This window comes from Podarcis muralis, chromosome Z (assembly GCF_964188315.1).
Source record: "Podarcis muralis chromosome Z, rPodMur119.hap1.1, whole genome shotgun sequence".
In the NCBI taxonomy this organism is placed as follows: Eukaryota; Metazoa; Chordata; class Lepidosauria; order Squamata; family Lacertidae; genus Podarcis; species Podarcis muralis.
Window position 1 is genome coordinate 11,101,842 of NC_135673.1, and position 22,517 is coordinate 11,124,358.

The following is a 22,517-nucleotide window of genomic DNA, read 5'->3' on the forward strand; positions in this document are numbered from 1 at the left end:
TCCAGGGTCTGTCAATCTCTTTAAACCTCTCCCTGCTCATCCCATCTTCTGTTTTAGGGCCATAGCTCAGTGGCAGAGTATCTGCTCTGAATGCAGGCCCCCATCTCCAGGTGGGGTGGTAAAAGGGCTCCTGTCTGAAACCCTGGACAGCTGCAGCCAGTCAGTGTAGACATTACTGACCTAGAAGGTGGCAAATGTGTCCTCTTTTTTGCCTTTTAGAATATGGCAACCCTATTATAGGGACCAATTCTGACTTTGCCAAATTAATAGACTATCCAGAAATTTGACCAAAAGTATTTATTGTTTGCATCAGTGTTGGAATAGTAGTATGAGGTTTCATAATAAGTAAGAGTATATCATTTGAAAATTTGAAAATAAAACTAATTTATCATTTGAAAATAAAACTAATTTATATTCAGCTGAGTAATGGACTGCTCTATGAATCTCATCATGTTGTTTAATAATACAGGCTAGGGCTTTTAAACAGAAATTCAGAAACAAAGGTGATAATGGGCATCCTGTACGTTGACTATCTTTAGGAATCCTCCCTAGCCAATGCCACCACTGTAAGGGCCGAAAATTAAAGCCTCTGGGGTGGCAGTTCTCATACTGCTACTGCCACTATGGAGGACAATCCAATGCTGCCTAGAGTGTGAGGGGGAAGCATCCATTACTTTGCCTAACAAGAAAAAAACAGTAGATGAGCAACAAGCCCTGGAGGCCCAGGCCAGGCAAGTTGCTTGTCCCCCTCTCAGAAGCCAGTCTGTGGAGAAGAGTGTAAGGAAGGATTTATTTTGTTTGTATTTATACAAAGAAAGAACACAATATTTGGGAATGTAAAGTTCCAAGTGTAACACTAATATGTGCTGATGAGAGCTGAAGCTCAACAGCATATGGAGGGCCACAGGTTCTCCTCCCCTAGCATAGTAGGTGAAGGTACACACAGGATCATTACACAAAAATGGCAATGTTGGAGAGATCTGTAAAGGGTTTGCCCTAGCTGGGGTTTCCCAAAGGAACACCACATACACAGGCTTTAAGGGGGGCAGGGTGATTAAGATTTTATTGATACAAATGTACGTAGGGGTTAGTCTCCTGAAAAATCAAAGACTGTGATTTAGTGCACTTAAACCTCATACTGCACACTGCTAGGCTACACTAGAAAGAACCCAAAACAGATTAGGTCTTTTTTTCACATTTTAACAAGTTCTGGCAAGTCTCCACCTGTGTTGGAACAAAAATGGCACAATATTACGGAATGGAAAAGTTCCAAGTGTAGTACTAATATGTGCTGATGCGTGAGTAATTAAGCACCTGTAATTAGTATTATCTGTAAAATTCTAATACTACCTCATAGAGTTATGAAGTTTGTTTTACAAGGGAAATATGGACAAAAGGAGGCAGTTTTGGACAGTAGTGACATCATTTGGGCAAGGAAAACCCAAATTTGGTCTGGATTCATGATGATTTTAGCCAGTCACAAGGAGAAGATAAAACCCCATTGATAGTCCTCCATTTTTTTAAAAAAAAGCAGAATTCAAAGACAGAATGTGTGCTTCAGAAGCATTTTAATTTATAAACAGCAATTCCCATTGACTTTATTTATACCATAAAAAAGGCAATTTACAAGCAAGAAACAAGAAATCCATCAGAACAAAACAAAGCAGCACTGAAATATTTATGTCACAAAATCTAGAAACAAAACAAAAAACCGAGTACAAGATTAAAATAATCATTTGAATAAATATTCTAAAATATTTCATGCTATAAAATAATCCTTAATGGCAAGTTAGTTGCTTTTAACAGCATCCGCTTTAGCTAGCTTCATTTACTTCATATGGTGATGAAGTGTGGAGTTTGTGAGGTTACCGGTTTAATATTGCAAGGTATTGACATTGAGGTTAGTCATTCAAAGTGTTCAAATATTTATGAGGAAAAACAAAATCAATCTATAAATGGTAGATGTTTACTTAATAGTACAATTTTCTGATAAAACAAGTGTAGCTAGATCATGCAAATCAGCCATGAGTTTCTCCTCTAAATTGAAAGATGTGTAAACAGGCCTTCAGCAAAGTCCAAAGACTAATCTCCCAGTATGCCCAGTGGTTTTCACTCTTTTGACTCTTCAGGGATTATTTCCTGCATTGGACTGATCTGTTAGGGGACTGCTGGATTCTGAGGCATGTTCTGGAACAATGGAAGGCAGATCAGAACCTACTGGGTGGGCTTGCAGTAGACCAGCAAGGGTTTCTTATATCCTAGCTCTTTGACAGCACCAAAGAGCTCTCACAGCTACTGAAACAAAACTGGTGAGGGGAAGGAAGCAGGAGTGGATTTTGGTTTGCAAGGACTGGAGCTTAGTTCTGGTACCAAAATTAAATTTCTTAGCTTATGACATCAGGTGGATAATTGGCCTTGTGGGCTGAATTAGACCCACTGGCTAGCAGTTCCTCACCACTGGCTTAGTATTTGTTCAGAGGCACCCTACACCTTTATGTTAAATATCTGTCCACCCCACTGAGCCACTGTTTTGTACCTGCTTCTGTTGTGTGTTCTTGAGGCTTCTAGGGTAAAAGGGGGGGGGACCATGCTTGGTGGCTGCAAAGCTCTTCTGGGATGCATTCTCATGTTCAATCTAAGTGCTCTCCAAGCTGCATGTTGGGCCTTATGTCCTGCATGAACTGAAAGTTCAGCGTAGCGTGCAAGCAGTACTCCCCTGCTGGCTGCAGTATTAGGAATGGCAAGCATTTTCCCACGGAAGAGCCCCAAACTTCTAGGGAATGCAAGGGTTCTCCAGAGCACAGGGTTGTATTCAATGTTAGTCATTTGGGTTAACTGGGGCCCATTCATTCCAATGGATCTACTCTGAGTAAACCTTTGAAAATTTTGAAAACCACTGCAGCATGCTGACAGTAGGACAGCTGTGTCCTGTGTCTTAAAAGCAGGTATTTATAAAGGTTATAACCACAGCCATGTTACTGACACTTTGCTCCATATCTCAAAGTAGGGACACAGAACAACTCTCTCAGACCCAATTTCCATTTAGCATTTATTATGTAAGCTTGCATAAGTGATTTAATGCACCATTTTAAGGATGTCTGAGAGCGCAACAGGCTGTATAGTTTTAAGTCCTTTAAGGGTATTTAACTGAAAAAAGAGATGCATGACTGCCAAACTGAACATTCTGAATGACTTCACTGAACTTTGGGTTCAGTTGCTGAGTATTACTGTTGCTTACAATTCATGGAACTAAATAGACTCATTCATATATATATATATACTATATATTATATATATAAAGGATTTACACAATTCCCAAATACTTTAAAATATATAAAAATTTAATAAATAACCCTGACCAGTCTAAAAGCACCATTCAAGGGTAAAATTCCCTTAGAAAATAGATTAGGTGTTGCATATTTGAGTCCCTTTTCAGTGGCTTCAACATGAAACCCTTTCAGATGACAAAAATAAAACAGAAGTCACAGTAAACTAAAAACATACATTTCAAATAAGATAGATTTCAGTCAAGATAAAGCTCTGTCACACCCTCTTCTCCCAGCCCTTGTTTAAAAATTCGTGCTAATCTTATGTTACATAACAGGTACATCAAAACAACTTAATTCTGACCAGAAATAAATGACTTTCAGAATATATTTAGTTATTCTGGGAACCTTAAAAGAGACTTGTAAATAATCCAATTTAGGCTAGGAGTGCTCAATCCCAGAGGTGGTTTATGTGCACTTTAATCTCAACCCTGCATGTAGGTAATTGGCTCTTTCCCACATGCATGGTGTCTGTGCCATTGTGGGGTGATGCATATGTAAAAAGAATATTTATCCATGGTTAAAAGAAATTGTGTGTATGTGTGGACTGCTGAATTTTGCTCTTGAGAGGAGTGCACATTATCCCCTCCCACTTAACTATGATTAAGAGCCTTGACTAGCTTTAACCATGCTGAACTAGCCAGGTTAAGAACCAGATGGAAACCTGGTTATAGTCTTATTCATAATTAACATCAATTCAAACATTGCTCTTGGCCAGGATCAAGGTGGTGTGGTGAGATTTTGCTCCTGACCTCTGAACTGTGGCTAAAAAGAGGTCAGGTCTGCAACAACTCTAAATAAGCAAGACATGGACAAATCTGGTAACTTATTATGCTGCAAAGCATAAATAAAGGGCTGGCTAGAGGCTACTGAAATTCCACATGTCTCCCCTTAAGATGAGCATCCCTGATTTCAACTTAAACAGTAAATTCTGCCAACAGTGAAAGACAGTATCCTTTCTGCCATTAAAAGCATTCACACTTGAATACAGAACCAACTGTGAGGCGCTGCGTTGCTTTAAAAAAAAAAAAATCACGTATTTACAAAGCTATTTTCTGAGTCTTATTTACAACTTCAATAGAAATTATATGGAAGATAAACCAGTTAAGAAAAAAATAACAGCTGCTTAAAACCACAAATATTAGCAAAAAGTATAAAATTTATTTTTGTTTTTCACAGTTTGTAAATAGGTTAAAACATCTAGAGGAGAAAAAAATTACACTGTCACTGTTTTTATTATTCTTCACATTGTCTATGTAGCTAAAAAGGTAGTTTGAGAGACTCAATTATGAACCAGCCTGCATGATTTCACATATTTTCAACCCAATATTTAATCTTACTGGTTTTCTTGGCTTTTGTGTTCATTTTAAATGAAATACACTAACAGTTGCACACTAATCAAAACTGTACAGCAATCAGTACTGCACAGTATTTTCAGAATTCACCTAAAATAATTCACTGCATGCTTTTCATCCTGGTGGACATAAGATATGAATTTCAAAGGATAAAAAGATGGCACCCCATTACCATGGAACCATAATGTGACAAGGCACGATTTAGATGCTGCTGCCTGACTTGAAGCTTTGTCTGCTAGTCTCTTGTGTGTTGCAGCACATCTAGGGCAAAATCCAAGGAAGACAAAAGCTGCTTCAACACAAAAAATTCTGCCCTACACACAGGCAATCCCCAGCCATTTTACAGACACTGTGCACTAATGTAGACAACTGAGACAGGGAACTGGGAGGCTACAGGAAGCCAGCAGCTCCTCCAATCAAACAGCATTTTGCCAGCTGCTACAATCTCCGGAGGTACTGCTGAGTGTGGGTAGAATGCTAAAACAGTATTCCTATGTCAAATTCCTTCAGAAATGTGTACACACAGTGTGTAATGTTGTGCTGTATCTTCACCCATTGATGATGTGGAGGGGAATGCATAATGTGATGATGCATCAACTTAGGATAGATGCTGCATGTGGGGTGGGGTGAAAATGGGACATGGGACTACCACTAAAATAGAAAACTGCACATGTCTGCAGTTCTGCACCTCCTATAATTGCCTTGTATGAATATTGCATTGTTTACACAAATGCACCTACAGAGTGTATGAGAACACCATTTACAGTGGTACCTCAGGTTACAGACGCTTCAGGTTACAGACTCTGCTAACCCAGAAATAGTACCTCGGGTTAAGAACTTTGCTTCAGGATGAGAACAGAAATTGTGCGCCAGCGGAGCATGGCAGCAGAAGGCCCCATTAGCTAAAGTGGTGCGTCAGGTTAAGAACAGTTTCAGGTTAAGAACAGACCTCCGGAATGAATTAAGTTCTTAACCCGAGGTACCACTGTATTTGTGTGCTAGATTTATATCCCACCTTTTCACCAAATGGGTGTTCAAGGTGGCTTGTGTCTTCTGTGAACTGGCCTTTAGGCACATTTCAAATTCAGGGAAACAAATGGAAGATATGCAAGTTAACTACTCCAGATTAGATCTCTAGAGCTGCCTACATGTCCAGTGAAGCTCTTGATCTTTACAGTACTATATTATGGCTTGATAATTTTGAACCCCGATAGGCAGCAGGAAGAGGAAAAACATACCGGTCTTGTTCTCATGCTACACTGAACAGTAGCTTAGAGCTTTGTGCAAAATGGGCAGTGCAGTCCCTACTTTCTATGGTTTGAAGTTGCCTTCTTTAGAAACTGACCAGAGCTTATTTTAAATCACCACCAGTGATTCTGTGAAAGTGAAGCTAAATGCTGCATAAGTCTTTTCAGCTGCATGGAAATCAGAGGGAGAAGTATAGGTGCCCACGGCTTTGTTTGGACTTGCTGTGGCTCATGCGCACAGCACTAAACCATGATTTAGCATTATGTGAATTTGGCCATCAACATGAATGAGTATATGGAACTCAAAAATCTCTCGAAAGTCAGGAGATTGATAACTCCTAGGCTTTTAACAGTTCCACCACAACATTTGAACCTGAAAGCTGTACAATCAAAAATATCCAAAATTATGTTAAGTCACTCTTTGGTAAACTCAAACCAGTTCAACCATGTTTACAGATTCAAAAACTATATTTAAAACAACTTTTAAGATTGACACAGAGACAAAAGTCAGGGAAATACAAAGTTAACTGCCTTTCCCCTCTTTCCTTGACTAATACTACTATGGCGTAAACCCAAGTGGCTTAAAAGGCACCACAGCACAGGTTCACTGTAAAGGGTTACATTTTTAACTCTGCATGTCCAGACTTTTGTTTGATGGTCTCAAATGTAAGCATATCAAAAGGTAGAATAAAATTGATTTGTATCTTAATGTGTTATAAGAATGAATGGACAGACATGTACCATCCCCTGAAGCAGGCTGGAAATCCAGAGGCCTGTGAAAAGCATTTCTCTGCATGCTTGGGATGGGTCTGTCACCAATTCCATTCTACCTGCCCAGCTGCATCCCTCCCATTTCATTTTACACCGCTCTAGCCTCCTGATCCTCAGAAGTGGATGGGGGTGGGGTGGGGGCTGTAGTAGGAAGTCAGAAAGCAGGAAAGGCCTGTGTGCACATATGGAATGTGCACTGAAATTGGCTTTTCTGGGGCTCCAGCCCTTGTTTATACTAATAGTAGAAAGGGAAAAGGAGGGAAGTTAGTGTTTCCCTGGGAAAGAATCTCTTAGGCAGCTATAGTAGGAAAAGGATGATCATTTTGTCTAACTAAAACTGCGTCTAGAGAACAAACCTGATTTACTGTTAACATTAATCCTTATTATTGGCTTTGATAAACAGTAAAGAAAAGTCCATTCTAAAAATACTGCAGAAGTCTATTCTTTTATAATCTCAAACAAAGCTGCAAGCCCTCAAAACCACTGCAAGCATCCAAGCTTCATTCTTTTTAAGTGATTTGGAAAATGAAAGCTGATATGGGGTGCTGGTTACAAATTGTATAAATCACTTGCTCTCCAGCTAAAGTACTTTTTATGGAACACTTTGTACAGATCTTCAAAAGCTCCAAACACTGTATCTATCAGCCACCCATAGTATAACCACAGCTATTTTCTCAGTGTTTTAAATCACAGAATATAAGTGAAAAATAGAAGTAGCTCCTGAAGAATTAGAATTTTGAAGGATTATGACTTCCTATTAAGAAAACCCATACACTTTTATGTGATTAAAATTCACAGTTGTGAGAAATTTAGGGAATCATACAAGAATTAAGAACAGAGGCTCAGATTCAAAAGTCAACACATTAAATTACAAACACACAAAATCTTGAAGGCAGCAAGAAATCCACACATTCTGAATATCCTATCTGGGAGAGGTGTCAACAAATTTTTGTGCAGCGCTCTCTATTTCACTCAGTGGGGAAAGAAGCAAACATCCAATTTGTTTTAAGAGGGAACAGAATGCTCCTACAAGTGGGTGAAGATTTAAAACTCTAATAAAGAGAAAACGGGTTCCAATAATTCCATATACAGTACCTGCAGAAGGATCCTTTTTGATGGCTACCAGCCAAGTAAGCATCTCACTGTGCCTCACTGCCCAGGCTTGTTCCAGCATAATTTTAATGCCTCTGTACTGCTCTGCCAGGAAACCTTAAAGCTACAGCAGCACTAGCTTAGGGAATATAAGGCAGAAACTGAAGCAGAACCAGGAGAGGAGACAGCTGGGTGGAGGGCAGGGGGGAGGGGTCTCTCTTGTCATGCAGCTTCTGTCACTAACAGCTTTCTATCCTGATGAATATATCTACCAAGAAGTTTCTCATTCTGCCAAGCATAAATATATCCAAGTATATATACGTACTAAAAATATTATTCACAAACATCTGTATTCTATTTACTTGATAAGAGTTTTCATACAGCAATTATTTGCCAGCTCACACTTTTGTGAGGTGTTTTCAGGCAGATAAATAACTGGAAAAATCTGTGATTCCACTATAGTAAGGTTTCACATTTTTTTATATCTATTATGGATGTAATAGAAAAAAGTTAGCACCACTTTAGAAAGATACCAAACGTCTGAAGGAGAAAAAATAATAATTTCTAAAAGGATGTGTAAATGTGTTTGTCATTGGCTCTTTATGAAAAATAAAATACTGAGCAGCTGTTGAAATCATGGAGAAGCCAAAAGAACTTCTCTAATACAATAAGATATATTGCTCATAAATCCCGCATGGCATTGTTACAAAAAGTAAAAATACAAGTGCTTTAATTTCACTTGAAAATGGTAAATCGGAAGTTATGGCGCACCTGAAAACAGCTCTGTGGAAGTGATTCACTAGAACACTGTACAGAAATATTGCAGAAATGACTGCAACGTCCTGCTTAGCCTTCTTTAAACCAACTATATATAATCAGAGTGATTAAAGTAAGACTGATTTACCTGGTATGCTTTCTACAGTACGAAATGAAGGTAGATTCTGAGGATAGTAAAAACATTTAAAACCACAATGCTACTTTTGGGTTGGCTAGTATAACAACACATTTCTATATAAAAAAGGGGCAGCACCACAGGTTGTCTAGTTTATATTCTAGACAAAAAACCCAAACAATCCCCATTGTAAAGTTAATACAATTATGGCATTTGGTTTATGCATGCTATTGAGCAAAGTTATTTCAAAGCATTGCTCACTTTTGGACACAATATATGAACATGGGGGGGGAAAGCAAAGCTTCATGAAAAAGCAGGAAAAAACCCTAAAGAGAAGATTAAAAGTTGAAAGCCTTTTATAGAGAGGATTTTTTCCTTTCCATTTAAGATACTTCTACATTCACCCCAACCAAAAGAGAAAAAGTGAACCTTGTATATATGTTTATATATAATATATATTATATAAAATTCAAAGCTATCAAAATAGTTATTCAAACAACAACAAATAAACACCCACCCAAACCCACAATTTAGTATGACACATAGATGGGACTCTGGGAGGTATACCTTATGCTCCTACATAACATGTTTGTTAAGGCTGCCATCCTAGCACACTACTGGAAGCAAGTCCTATTGAATTCAGTAGGGCTTGCATCCAAGTATACCTACATAGGATTAGGCTGCACAAAGCACAAAAGGAGAGGCTATACTATTCGGCCGTATCTGCTTGTTTTTAGTATCTTGTTGAAGCCCCAGCCTCCCTCCTTCTTCATGTATTGTTTGCAAAATATTATGTTCTTTATAAACATTTTTAGGAGTAAAGCTAAACCTACTTCCTTCCAAAGAAAAGAAAAAAAGTCAGTAGCCTTCTGTCCAGGAACAGGGACCAGAAGACTTGCAAAATCAGGAAAATGACAATGCTGTTATACCTGTTACAAAACTTATCAAAGAAACGAGAAGGAAATGCGTTGATCAATGTGCTTTGTTTGAGTTGCACTGAGGGACGCAGTAAATTTTAATCAGATGTCTGTATATCCATGCTATAATCCAGCGTTTCAGAGGCTGAAGCATCATCATCTCTCTGTTCGATATAGGCTTCTGTTCTTTCTGGAGACTCAACTCTGCTTCTTACTTCTGCTACACCAGGATGATTCTTTCGCAGGTGCTGGTTTAAAGTTCCCTGGAAAGGGAAACATTTTCCACAGACCTCACAGCGGAAAGGTTTGTCATCTGTGTGGCCACGGATATGGTACTCGAGTTGGTCCTTGCGCGTGTACTTCTTCCCACAATATTTGCACACAAAGGGGGTTATTCCCATGTGCAGCCTCATGTGCCTATCAAGACTCCCTTTCTGGTTGAAAGACTTCCCACAGTATATACAGATTAATCTTTCACTGTATGCATACCAGTGACCTCTTGAATTCCTTTCCCGTGGACTGTTTTCATAACCTGGGTGATTCGCTGCAGATTCTCCATCAGCTCCTTGTGCTGAAACATCACTATGCAAGTAGCTAGTAGAGATCCGTTTTTGACGGCCACGGCCTCTAAGAGAACCTAGCATGGATCTTGAAGAGCTTGAGTTTCTTAGGCTTCCAAAGGTGTCAGGTGCATTAGCAGATTGGGATGAGCCATGGGAATATAGAGAGTAGGCATTGTGCAATACAGAACTGTAGGAGCCAATGTTAACAGCGACTACTTGCTCGCCGTCCACCATTTCAGTGTGGTATCCATCATCACCAAGAGAAGAGCTATCTGAGCAACTTGGCCGGTCAGATTTTTCCATTTTAACTTTCACCTCAGCAGCCTGGCTCTCTCTGACTACCAAGTCCCCTTGGTCATTATCACCTTCAATCTGAATCTCATATTCTGAAATGCTCCCACTACTACCACGGTCTGAGTGCCCTTCTTCTTGTAGACGGTTACGGAAAGATTTGTTGGAAGTTGTTTCCATTCTTAAATCACTGCCTGAAGTAGACTGCCGCACCTGAGAGCAATAGGGAGGAGAGATTTCCACTGGATTGGCAAAATAACTGTCATCTTTAACACCGTTGTGGTTTTCTGGAGCATCTTCAGCACCAACAGTGACAGAGTCAACTTCACCGACACTGATCTTTGAATGGATACTTTCAAGTATCTGTGTGCACTTATCAATGACACACTGCATCTGCAGAAAACTAGCTGCAGTTAGAAAGCTAACAACATCCTTCAGTTGCAAAGACATCCTTCCAGTGTAACAAAAAGAAAGCAACTGTTCAAAGACACTGGGATTTTTAATAACTGATATTGAGAGGCCGCTCATGGTACTTAATGCAGAATGGTCACGGAAATATGGAGAACTGGCAGCTAGGACAGCTTTGTGAGCTCTAAACGGCTGACCCTGAATATGCACAATGATATCACAAAGCTTTCCCTGCAGGCGGAGCTCATTCAATTGGCTCAGTACGGTGCTGCTGTACTCCGGAACGTCAAACTGGATTAAACTGCTGCTGTCCATGTCTTCTGGTGTATGGTGTAACCTGCAAGAGCCACAAAAAGAAGTACTTATAAATCAGAACTTAAAAATGCCTGGTGCTTTAAAGATTGAAAGCAGTCCATTGACATGCACAGTAACTTACACTGCATACAATCTATACATTGTTGAGACCGAAAATACAAGCAGTAGCAAACAATAGTTTTTACATGCAGCAATAAGACTTTCCCTTTTACATACATCTGAAATGTTAAATTCAAAGTAACGTGGGATGTGACTTGTGTAGTGTTGTTACATGTAGTAGTACTAAACTGACAAGTTTGTGAGTAGGTAGTTTGCTAGTGAACGTTTTCTCTACATAATTTTGCAATTAGCAGTTTCAGTGATCCAAAGCTACTAACACTTGTTCGTATCAGAAATCTTAAGGACTCTCACCTCCTAGTTGATTGGGAATCAAGCCTTGAAAGAGTACACTGAGTGCAGAGCTGGACAGGCAAGGAAAGGAAACACAATCTGAACAAATGCTTTAAGCAGCACTGTTGATCCCAAGTATTGCTGAAGCAAACTTGTATGTCATGCAACATTACAGATGCAACGGGTTTCAGATGATCTTGCAATACACTGAGGTTCCTTCCTTTTGTGGTTTAGAGATAGCCTATCTCAAGTGTTTTCCTTTCAAAACCTGCTAGGTGAAAGAAAAACAACAACTTTTGCCAAACTAAAGTTATTTGCTTTATTGCAAGCTATTAATGCACATTAAAGGTAAAGTTAAAGGGACCCCTGACCATTAGGTCCAGTCGTGACCGACTCTGGGGTTGTGGCACTCATCTCGCTTTATTGGCCGAGGGAGCCGGTGTACAGCTTCCGGGTCATGTGGCCAGCATGACTAAGCCGCTTCTGGCGAACCAGAGCAGCGTACGGAAACGCCATTTACCTTCCCGCCGGAACGGTACCTATTTATCTACTTGCACTTTGACGTGCTTTCGAACTGCTAGGTTGGCAGGAGCAGGGACCAAGCAACGGGAGCTCACCCCGCTGTGGGGATTCGAACCGCCGACCTTCTGATCGGCAAGTCCTGGGCTCTGTGGTTTAACCCACAGCGCCACCCGCGTCCCTCATTAATGCACATTAGCAGCCATAAAAACATTCTTTTCCTTATGGTTATGGTAAAGATTTTCTAGTTAATTTATTGAACTGTTAAATGGTCATTTGCCCTAATGCTTTGTAGGAACAAGTGTGAAGCCATGTAAAACTGTTCAGGTCTCATGTGGGAGGGGTAGGGAGAGGAAACCTTTATTTCCTACCACCCTGAAACCTTTTCTACACACTGTGCTGGCTGCCAGCCTTGATCCCAAGCACCTTATTGCTGTATAACAAATGGAAAAGAAGTGGTGTTCTGGAAACCACCTCAAAGAACAAATAGATGTTTTTTAACCTCACAGCACACATCCCTAACCATAAATGATCTTCTAGTACACTATATACTATACATTGTTAGCAATTCAAGCAGGCCAGTCATACCCCCTTAGCCAGGGGTCAGCAAACTTTTTCAGCCATGGGTCGGTCCACTGTCCCTCAGACCTTGTGGGGGGCCGGACTATATTTTTTGGGGTGTGGGGGGATGAATGAATCCCTATGCCCCACAAATAACCCAGAGATGCATTTTAAATAAAAGCACACATTCTACTCATGTAAAAACACCAGGCAGGCCCCACAAATAACCCAGAGATGCATCTTAAATAAAATTACACGTTCTACTCATGTAAAAACACACTGATTCCCGGACTGTCCACGGGCCGGATTTAGAAGGTGATTGGCCGGATCTGGCCCCAGGGTCTTAGTTTGTCTATGCATGCTCTTAGCTCTTGTGTTCTCCCCTTCCCAATATTCCACAGATCTGCAAGTCATTGAACATAAGCCCTTGCTCCCCCTTCTCTTTTTAAATACACCTCTCTTTTTATTTATGACTCAATAAGAACATAAGAAGAGCCTGCTGCATCAGACCAATGGCCCATGTAGTCCAGCTTCCTGTTCTCATGGGACTAGACGCCTGTGGGAAACCTACAAGCAGGACGCAAACACAAGAGCGTTCTCCCTTCCTGTGGTTTCCAGCATCTGGTATTCAGAAGCATTTCTGCCTCCAATTGTGGAGGCAGAGTAGCCATTGATAACCCTTTCCTCCATGAACGTGTCCAATTCTCTTTTAAAGCTATCCATGCTGGTGGTCATCACTGCCTCCTATGGGAGCAAGTTCCACAGTTTACCTAGGAGCTACATGAATTGCTTTCTTTTATCTGTCTTGAATCTTCTAACATTCAGCTTCACTGCTTGTCCACAAGTTCTAGTGTTATGAGGGAGAAAAAAACTTTTCTATCCACTTTTTCTGTACCATTAATAGTTTTATAAACTTCTATCATTTCACCTCTTACTCGTATTTTTTCTAAACTAAAAAGTTCCCAAAGCTGCAGCCTTTCCTCCTAGGTGAAAATATTTCAGGCTCCATTTTGCTTCCAAACCAATAGGCATGGGATCACCAGAGTTTGGTACTGGAGTGAGTGATGACGACACCTGTACCAAAAGCAGAGGGCACTGACTTGCAACTTACACAACCAGGCATAGCCCACCAGGTCCATATTATTGTTTGGCAGATGCTGGATAGTCTCTATATTATGGCTATCTCAAGCATGCAAAAACAGGTGTTTTATGGAGATTATAATGGGATGTTATATTTAGCTGGTGGACTGCATTTGGCTTTGCTGGTCATCAGTTGTTGGTATATTACAGCCAGCACAGAATATTATCTGCAAGCACCTGATATAATTCCATTTTTGGGTTAGGCTGGTACCTGGATGGGAGCTTATATAGGAAGGCCACATATGCTACTGTGATCACCTTGCATGAGAGGTAGTAGAGAAATATAACAATTAGATAAATAAACTGTCTTTTAAAATAAAGGAGATATAAAAGGAATTATCTAATATAAGTTGCTGTATTAACAGTCAAGTTTCAATACAAAAAAATCAGAAGTATACAGTATTAAGCATGAGAGTTATCTTTTCTGCCAAATTAATCACATTAATGTTTCCTGCTTCATCAGTTCTCAGATATTGGAAGACACAAAAGCCTTTTTTATTTTGAAATAATTTAAAATCTACAGAAAATGGCAAATAGAGGACAGATGAAGTAAAATGCTGCCATCTTTTCAATTTGACCAAACTTCAGAAGTCTTTCCCTCCACAGTTCAGTATTTGAGCTGCACAGACAATATAGTCAAGCCAACTGTACTGTTAAGAAGTAAATTTCAATATTCAGTTTTTATTAAATGGGAAAATTCAATTATTTCCACCCAAACAAGGCCTTCTCAGGAAAGAACAAAGCAGAACAATTCTCCTTCCCCCAATACAATTCCTTCCTTCTTGTGATTTAGTTTTTTTCCAAACAGAGAAAACATTATTATTTACTTCTTTTATATATACCGTATTTTTCGCACGATTGGACGCACCGGACCATAGGACGCACCTAGTTTTTTTTTGGGGGGGGGGAGGGAAAAAAATTTCCCTTTATTTCCCCCCCAAAACCAGGTCAGGGAAACCGAACCAGGTCGAGGAACAGCGGGATAGTGGCGCTGCGCCTCCCTGCTGTCCCCCGAGCTTGTGGGGCTGGCTGATGTCTGCCTGGCGCGCGGGGCGCTCTGCTTCAGCGGGCCCCACCCGCCAGGCAGCAGGCTGCTATCCGCAGCGTGGGGAGCCCTGTGGGGAATTCCTGCAGGGCTCCGCACGCTGCGGATGTCTGCCCGGCGCGAGGGGCGCTCTGCTTCAGGGTGCCCTTCGCGCCGGGCGGCAGGCTGCTATCTGCAGCGTGGGGAGCCCTGCGGAGAACTCCTGCAAGGCTCCGCACGCTGCGGATGTCTGCCCGGCGCGAGGGGCGCTCTGCTTCAGGGCACCCCTCGTGCCGGGCGGCAGGCTGCTATCCGCAGCGTGGAGAGCCCTGCGGGGAACTCCTGCAAGGCTCCCCACGCTGCGGATGTCTGCCCGGCGCGAGGGGCGCTCTGCTTCAGGGTGCCCTTCGCGCCGGGCGGCAGGCTGCTATCTGCAGCGTGGGGAGCCCTGCGGAGAACTCCTGCAAGGCTCCGCACGCTGCGGATGTCTGCCCGGCGCGAGGGGCGCTCTGCTTCAGGGCACCCCTCGTGCCGGGCGGCAGGCTGCTATCCGCAGCGTGGAGAGCCCTGCGGGGAACTCCTGCAAGGCTCCCCACGCTGCGGATGTCTGCCCGGCGCGAGGGGTGCTCTGCTTCAGGGCGCCCCTCGCGCCGGGCGGCAGGCTGCTATCTGCAGCGTGGGGAGCCCTGCGGGGAACTCCTGCAAGGCTCCCCATGCTGCGGAAGTCTGCCCGGCGCGAGGGGCGCTCTGCTTTCAGGGCGCCCGACGCTCCGGGAAGCAGGCTGCTATCCTTAGCCTAGATACGGCTAGCGGAGCGCTAATCCCGAAGTTTGGGGCGTGCGGAGCTCAGCACGCCCCAAGCTTCTGGGTGCCGGCAAGGTCTCCGCTAGACTTCTCCGCTAGACTTCTTTTATATATACCGTATATATAGCGGAGACCTTGCCAGCACCCAGAAGCTTGAAGCGCGCTGAGCTCCGCACGCCCCAAGCTTCGGGATTAATGCAGCGCTCCGCTATTCGTGGGAGAACTGGGTCTCCCACGGCTAGCGGATAGCTTCCTGAAGCCTGGAGAGCGAGAGGGGTCGGTGCGCACCGACCCCTCTCACTCTCCAGGCTTCAGCGAAAGCCTGCATTCGCTCCATAGGACGCACACACATTTTCCCTTGCTTTTTAGGAGGGAAAAAGTGCGTCCTATGGTGCGAAAAATACGGTATATAAAAAAGCACAGTTCTGTATATGGTCTACACTGCACACAAAAACTAATCATATATATTCCACAACACTCAGAGAGAGCTCTAAAAGCCAATTCAAATAGATTTATATGATGAATACATATGCATCATCTTGCATATTAATGATGTCTCAAAGCTGTGCATTGTCAGAGCCATCTGGTTGCTTAGGAATTAAAGGCATGTACAGTGGTACGTCTGGATACGAACCGCCCCCTTTGGGAATGCTTTGGGCTACACATGCGGCAAACCCAGAAGTAAAGGAAAGTTTTCCGCCACCTGCGCAGAAGCGGGCTACCGCCACCAGCACCTGCACAGAACAGCACGCCTCTGGATGCAAATGTTTTGGGGGTAAGAACGGACTCCCGGAACGAATTAAGTTTGTATCCAGAGGTACCACTGTACATGATCCCAAAGGTATAACAATAGTTTCACAACAGATGAATTAAATATATATTTGCATTTACTGTAATAGCAAAATTGCTGAACTGTTATGCTGAAATGGCTATAAAAGAACCAAATCCCAATTTGGGCCTTGAAAATGCAAATTGTGCAGTTAGAATAAGTTATTCAAGTTTGCTCATTCTGTATGAATAAAATCAATATGCAACCTTTTTGTGGGGGGTGGGAATCTGTTCTTTTCTTGATGAGTTAATTTACAGAAGTGACAGCTATATGGGACAGGTATATATCCATGCAAGGAACAAGAACTCTATTACATGGACCTTGACACATTTACAAAGTACCATAAATATGTACAGTATTAAAAATAAATCAAGTAGTGCAGTGTGCTGTTGTACAGCTCCCTTTCATTTCAGTAATGCTTTTGCCACAGAAGTTCTCCATGAACTGTGCCCTGAACATCAGATCTGTCTGCCCCACACTCTGTTATACTTAATTATGACCAACTCAAAGCCAGTTTCTGCATAAATCCTCACCATCAAGAGAACTAGAAACCTACCCATCAAAGTGATCACAATTCTGTACTAAATGTCAGAGTTGCATGTATACTCTTTGTATGATGAACAGCAAATACTTGAGACACAGCATATCCAAGGCCATCCACCAAATTATCTTAAGATACACAGCACATGAGTGCATACTTAGGATCTCATCCCAGATCAATTCTGCCAGAACTCATGAGCTCCACCTTGCCTGGGAGCAAAACTTGCTCAACTGGACTGATGCACACCCAGTTTACCCCCCCCCCCTTTTTTTGCAAGGATCCCATCAAGAAAGAGATAATTTGATGGTCCATACCCTACCTTCTAGGGTTGGGCGATATCTGATTTTCAACACTGCAATATATCACCAGTTAAACATCACAATATACTGATATATCACAATGTCTGAAATAAGGATGGAGCTATGTAGATGCATTGTCTCACTTCAGTTTTTTCCGTATTGTGATTTTTGCTTAGCGCACACATTTCACAATTTGCGATATACTGCCAGGTCAAAAATTATGCAACCAATATAATTAAACTGGTTTTGGATGCTATATTGATATACCACCCTGTCCTACCTTCTAGGGGCCCCAACTTAACCTTTTTTAAAAAAAAAAAAAAGTACCAACAAACATCTTTGACAGAAAATGACACTGGGGAATAAGGCTAATGTAGAAAAATTGTACAAATAGCTTTCCAATATTTTCTTAAACAGAACCAATTAAACATAAATTTATCCACTGCAATTTCACTGTAGATTGAGGAGGAAGAAATGCTAGATACAGCATTCCAACTCTGAGCAATGCCAAATGAAAGGGCTTCTGTTATGAGTTATAGACATAACAGAAACTTTCCCTTGATTCTAAATATTCAACACTAGTTTTTGAGCAGCCAAGAGACACTCTTCTCCTATAAACTCATACCTTGGCTTTCAAACAGCTTAGTTCTCAAATGTTTGGGCTCCTGAACGCTGCAAACCTAGAAGTGACTGTTCTGGTTTGTGAACTATTTTTGGAAGCCAAACATCCAACGGGGCTTCCGATTGGCTGCAGGAGTCTTTAGGCATGAACAGCAGTTTTAACCAAAATTTTAGCTTATATATCAAGACCTGAGATTCAATAGAAATTTGTCCAGCCCCCAGTCATAAAAGTACATTGGACACACATCTTAAAAGGCCAAGAATACTTTCCAAAAATTTTGTTTAGACAGATTATAAAGCTTCAATCCGGTTAAACGTTCATACTTGTGCTCCATACAGCATTTGTGGTAATATCTTAAAACTGAACACTTGAATTGATAAGGGGGCATGCTGGCCTACCTTGACATAAAAGAAAGAGATGAGTGAATTATAGCTCTGTTGTGCATCTAAAGTCACATACAACACTTGTGTTTTCCAAGAGCTGGTAGCTTGAAATGCTATTCTCAGATATTTGTAAAATTTAACCTGTTCAATTGGTTGTCCATTGATTTGCCAGCAATGTTTGCATCATCTCTGAGTAAAAACTAAAACTTAAGATTTATCATAATTAATCATACTTAAAGCAAACTTCCACAACCTGGTGCCCCCTCCATATGCTGCTGGACTAAAACTTCCATCACTCCTAACCACTGACCATACTGGCTGGTGCTGATAGAAGCTTTAGTCCAAAATGTCTAGAAGCTACCAGGTTGGGCAAGACTGACCTAAGATGAGGGCTGCCTAATTACAAGCAGAAAGAGCCAGTTTCTTTGGGTAAAGAAGGAAGTGTGAAAACTATATTTTGATTTCTTGTTCCTGGACTGGTTGACTATATAGTGCTACCTTATGCAGAAAAAAACCATTAACCCATACTATTTACTACAGATAGAGTAACTCCTCCAAGATTCAGGCAGAGGTTTTCCCCAGCCCTGCTACCCAGACTACCTGTGAAGGTAGAGGTTGATTCTGGAATCTTCTAAATACAAAGCATTTATAGAAACCCAAGTGCAAAGCTAAATGTTTCTAACTTTAAAGTAGCAGCAGTCTTTATCTCCCAAAGAACATACATATTAGAGGTTTGCATTAATTTTTTTTTTTTTTGCAAGCAACAGCTTCCGAACTGCATGGTGGAAGAGTGGCACAAGTCCTTCCTCTCCACTATGCTGATAGCCATCCTTGTAAGCCACACAAAAAGCCAGGCACGCACAAAGGCAAAAAACCATCCATCTCAAAAAGGGGTTATTGATAAATCAGTCTCTCTCTATAGTTATTCCTCTGTGCAGTCACATGTACTGAGAACCTCACTCAGAAAGATGACCAGCTCTGTGGTTAAGGGAAAGGGGGCCTCCGAGCTGTGCATTTTGGTCTTGCAGTGAGCAATAAGAGCAAATAAATATACAGAGAAGATAAAGCAGCCTTGAACGTACGGACTCTCGTTTTATTTAACTATGTTCACATTTTACAAATCAATAAACAGGACTTCTAAAAAAAAAAGTCTATAAACTGGAGAGGCCCAATGAGGTCAGCACATAGAGATGATAAATCAAACTCGCAAACAGTCACTTGCTTTGTCATGCCTTGCAAGGAAGATTCACCTCCAGAGAACCACATACAGTGATGCATTGGAAAATTGAAAAAATGTCCTCACCCCACATTTTTACATGTTATCAGTATGCCACATATCACCAATAGGTTTGTGCAGGTTGGCCAGTCAAATATATAATTTATGGACTATAAATAGTTAAAAGTAACACTATAAACCAGGCATGTCCGAAGTCCATTGCTCACGTGGCAGTTCATTTCCTGGGGTAAATCTTCCATCCCAAAAAAAGCTCAACAACTTCAAACCTTGGTCGGCCCTCACGGCCCTCCACTTCATCAAATCTGGACGCCACTGCTATAAACCATATATGCTAGCTTACTATAAAACAAGGAATGCAATCTTGGGACACTTTGTGAAAATAACCAACAGAAGTAAATACAAAGATGTGTTATTTATAACAGGGTTTTGGTTTTTAACCCAACATCCCCCACTCCCACTTCCCAGACCAAAATTGTACCAAGTACACAAAATGAAAAGCTAAATGATTTTGCAGAAAGGTAGAACGTGATGCGGGTGTGGATTTAGCACAAGAGAGATATTGGTAGGCACATGTGAGGTCAGTGAGAACGAGAGCACAATTGCACTGCTGCCAGCTGCCTTTCAAACTCATTTGCTCATTTCTTGGGCTGGGCCTGTCCAGGGATTTACATTTACCATGCGTTTGCAAAAAAAAAAAACACCCCCTGCCCCACCTCCAGTCTTATTGGGGAGGAAGCTCTACTAACAGAAGAGTTGAGTTTAGTAGTGGCAAATGTACACTTCACCCACAGGCTTGGAAACTCAAGAACAACGAACCACACCTTAGGCACAGGTACTTATACACAAAGGCACAGCTAATTTGGAATGTTGACTATGTTCTAGGGGTAGAGAGGAGTTAATATGGTCACTTTTAAAGTTATTAACCCAGTGCAACACCTAGAGAATGATGCCCACAGAACTTGTTGATGAGATAATCATTACTACACTTCACAATTCACCTCTACTCAAACATAACAGAATTATAGGGCATACAGAATCTATTCCTCTCCATCAAATGATGGTATTCACATTCTGAGGCAGATTTTAATTAGTAAAGATTCAGCACAAATTGTTTTCAAATACCAGGTCATAGATACTGTACTCAAATGGGTGTGGGGAGAAGGAACTTTTCCCCCCAATGATTTGTGTGCCACTTTCCACCAGCTGTCTGATTCAGTTGAAAAACGCTCAGAGAAACTGGTATTGAGGAAGAATCTGTAGAAAAAATCAGGTGTGGCGAACCTTTGGCCCTCTAGAACTACAACTCCCAGCATCCCATGGCCACTAGCAATCCTAGCTAGGGCTGGGAGGAGTTGTAGTTCCACAGCAACCAGAGTGCCAAAGGCTCCCTACATCTACTGTTTCATCTATCACTTATAGCACACTGTTGCTTCTTCTTGAAGGAAACTCAAAATACTCAACAGACAACCAGTGCCCAACCTGCAGAGTCAATGTCAGGGGTCAGCAAACTTTTTCAGCAGGGGACTGGTCCACTGTCCCTCAGACCTTGTTGGGGGCCAGACTATATTTTGGAAAAAAATATGAACGAATTCCTATGCCCCACAAATAACCCAGAGATACATTTTAAATAAAAGCACACGTTCTACTCATGTAAAAACACCAGGCAGGCCCCACAAAGAACCCACAGATGCATTTTAAATAAAAGGACACATTCTACTCATGTAAAAACATGCTGATTCCCGGACCGTCTGGGGGCCGGATTGAGAAGGTGATTGGGTCGCATCCGGCCCCTGGGCCTTAGTTTGCCTACCCATGGTCAATGTGGTGCTGGGGTTCAGTGTCAGATCTGATGCCAAGTACACCCATGTATAAACTAGCAGTCAGTCATGAAGATTACTGGGTTCCTTGGGGGTCACACACACACACACACACACACACACACACACACCACACTCGTTAGTCTGCTTCACGGGGTTGTTGTTGTACTTGGGAGGGAGAAAAACCAAGCACGTTGCCTGTGCAGAAAAGAAATGTGTGTGCATCAAATTACAATAGATTTCCATTTTTACGCAGTTTAAGGCTAAGACACAAAGAAGAAAAGCAGGATATGTTTGCAAGAGTAACGAACAAAGCCCCACGCCCAAAAGAACTAACCTGGATTCAATCAACCCCTACAAAAGGGCCGTCATTGTTTTTGATTGTTAATTTGTTATGCATTTTTCTTTTTATATTTTAAACCACCCTGTGATCCTCAGGTGAAGAGCGGTATAAAAAAATAATAAATAAAATAATGAAATAAATCACCATCCATTAATCCCCACATCGTTTTGCATCCAATAGGGAAGCAGCTATACAGGAGTCTTACACCTTCGCAGCCCCACAGCCTAACGGGGGCGGAGGGGTGGTGCTGCTGCGAACACCGTCCTTTGATGCCTTCGGCGTGCCCAATATGGGAGCTGGAAGAACCGTAAACCCCAGCACTCCTCCCCTCCCCCGCATTTCTCACCTGAGGGGGCGTCGGGAGTCTCCTCACATGGCGGGTCCGCCGGAGGGAGCTCGGTCCTGGCCCGAGTGCCACCTTCCCCCCGGCCGACGCCGCCGACGCTGCTCCCCCCTCAGTTCCCTCGGCCAGCAGCGCCCGGAAGCGAATCCTCCACTCTCAAGGAGAGGCACTTCCGCTACCGGAGCGCCACAGGCAATGGGAGGAGCGGTTGGGAGGCAGACAAGGAGGCATGTGGGGCCGGGGGCGGACCTGCGCGGCCACGCCCACCCTCGCGACGGCCACGCCCGCTTCTCGGCAACCGCTCTTTCTCCGGCGCCTCACAACAAAGGGCTGAGGGGTGGCGATAGAAGGGCGCGCATGCGCTCTCATCTTTCCGCGCCCCCCGCTGGCTGTTCTGACACCCGCTATACCTGGAGAGGTTCCTGCCCTCTCTTTTTATTTCCTTTGGGGGGGGGGGAGGGCGCCGAACAGGAATGAGTGGGGACAAA

General features: G+C 42.3%; 1 protein-coding gene across 3 annotated transcripts in view; it reads right to left on the reverse strand.

The window, feature by feature from the left end:
• Positions 1-1,551: 1,551 nt before the first annotated feature.
• ZBTB34 (zinc finger and BTB domain containing 34) overlaps positions 1,552-22,517 on the reverse strand; it is a 38,170-nt gene continuing 17,204 nt past the window's right edge. Inside the window, exons 1-2 of one of the 3 annotated variants that reach the window (XM_028715036.2) lie at positions 22,033-22,219; positions 1,552-11,199 (exon numbers count right to left, since the gene is read on the reverse strand). In XM_028715036.2, the coding sequence (XP_028570869.1) occupies positions 9,699-11,177 (1,479 nt within the window). In that variant the 5' untranslated portion in view covers positions 11,178-11,199; positions 22,033-22,219 and the 3' untranslated portion in view covers positions 1,552-9,698. Of the gene's footprint in view, positions 11,200-21,830; positions 21,939-22,032; positions 22,220-22,517 lie in introns of those variants that run through there. The other 2 variants (XM_028715035.2, XM_077922321.1) reach the window with 2 other exon arrangements.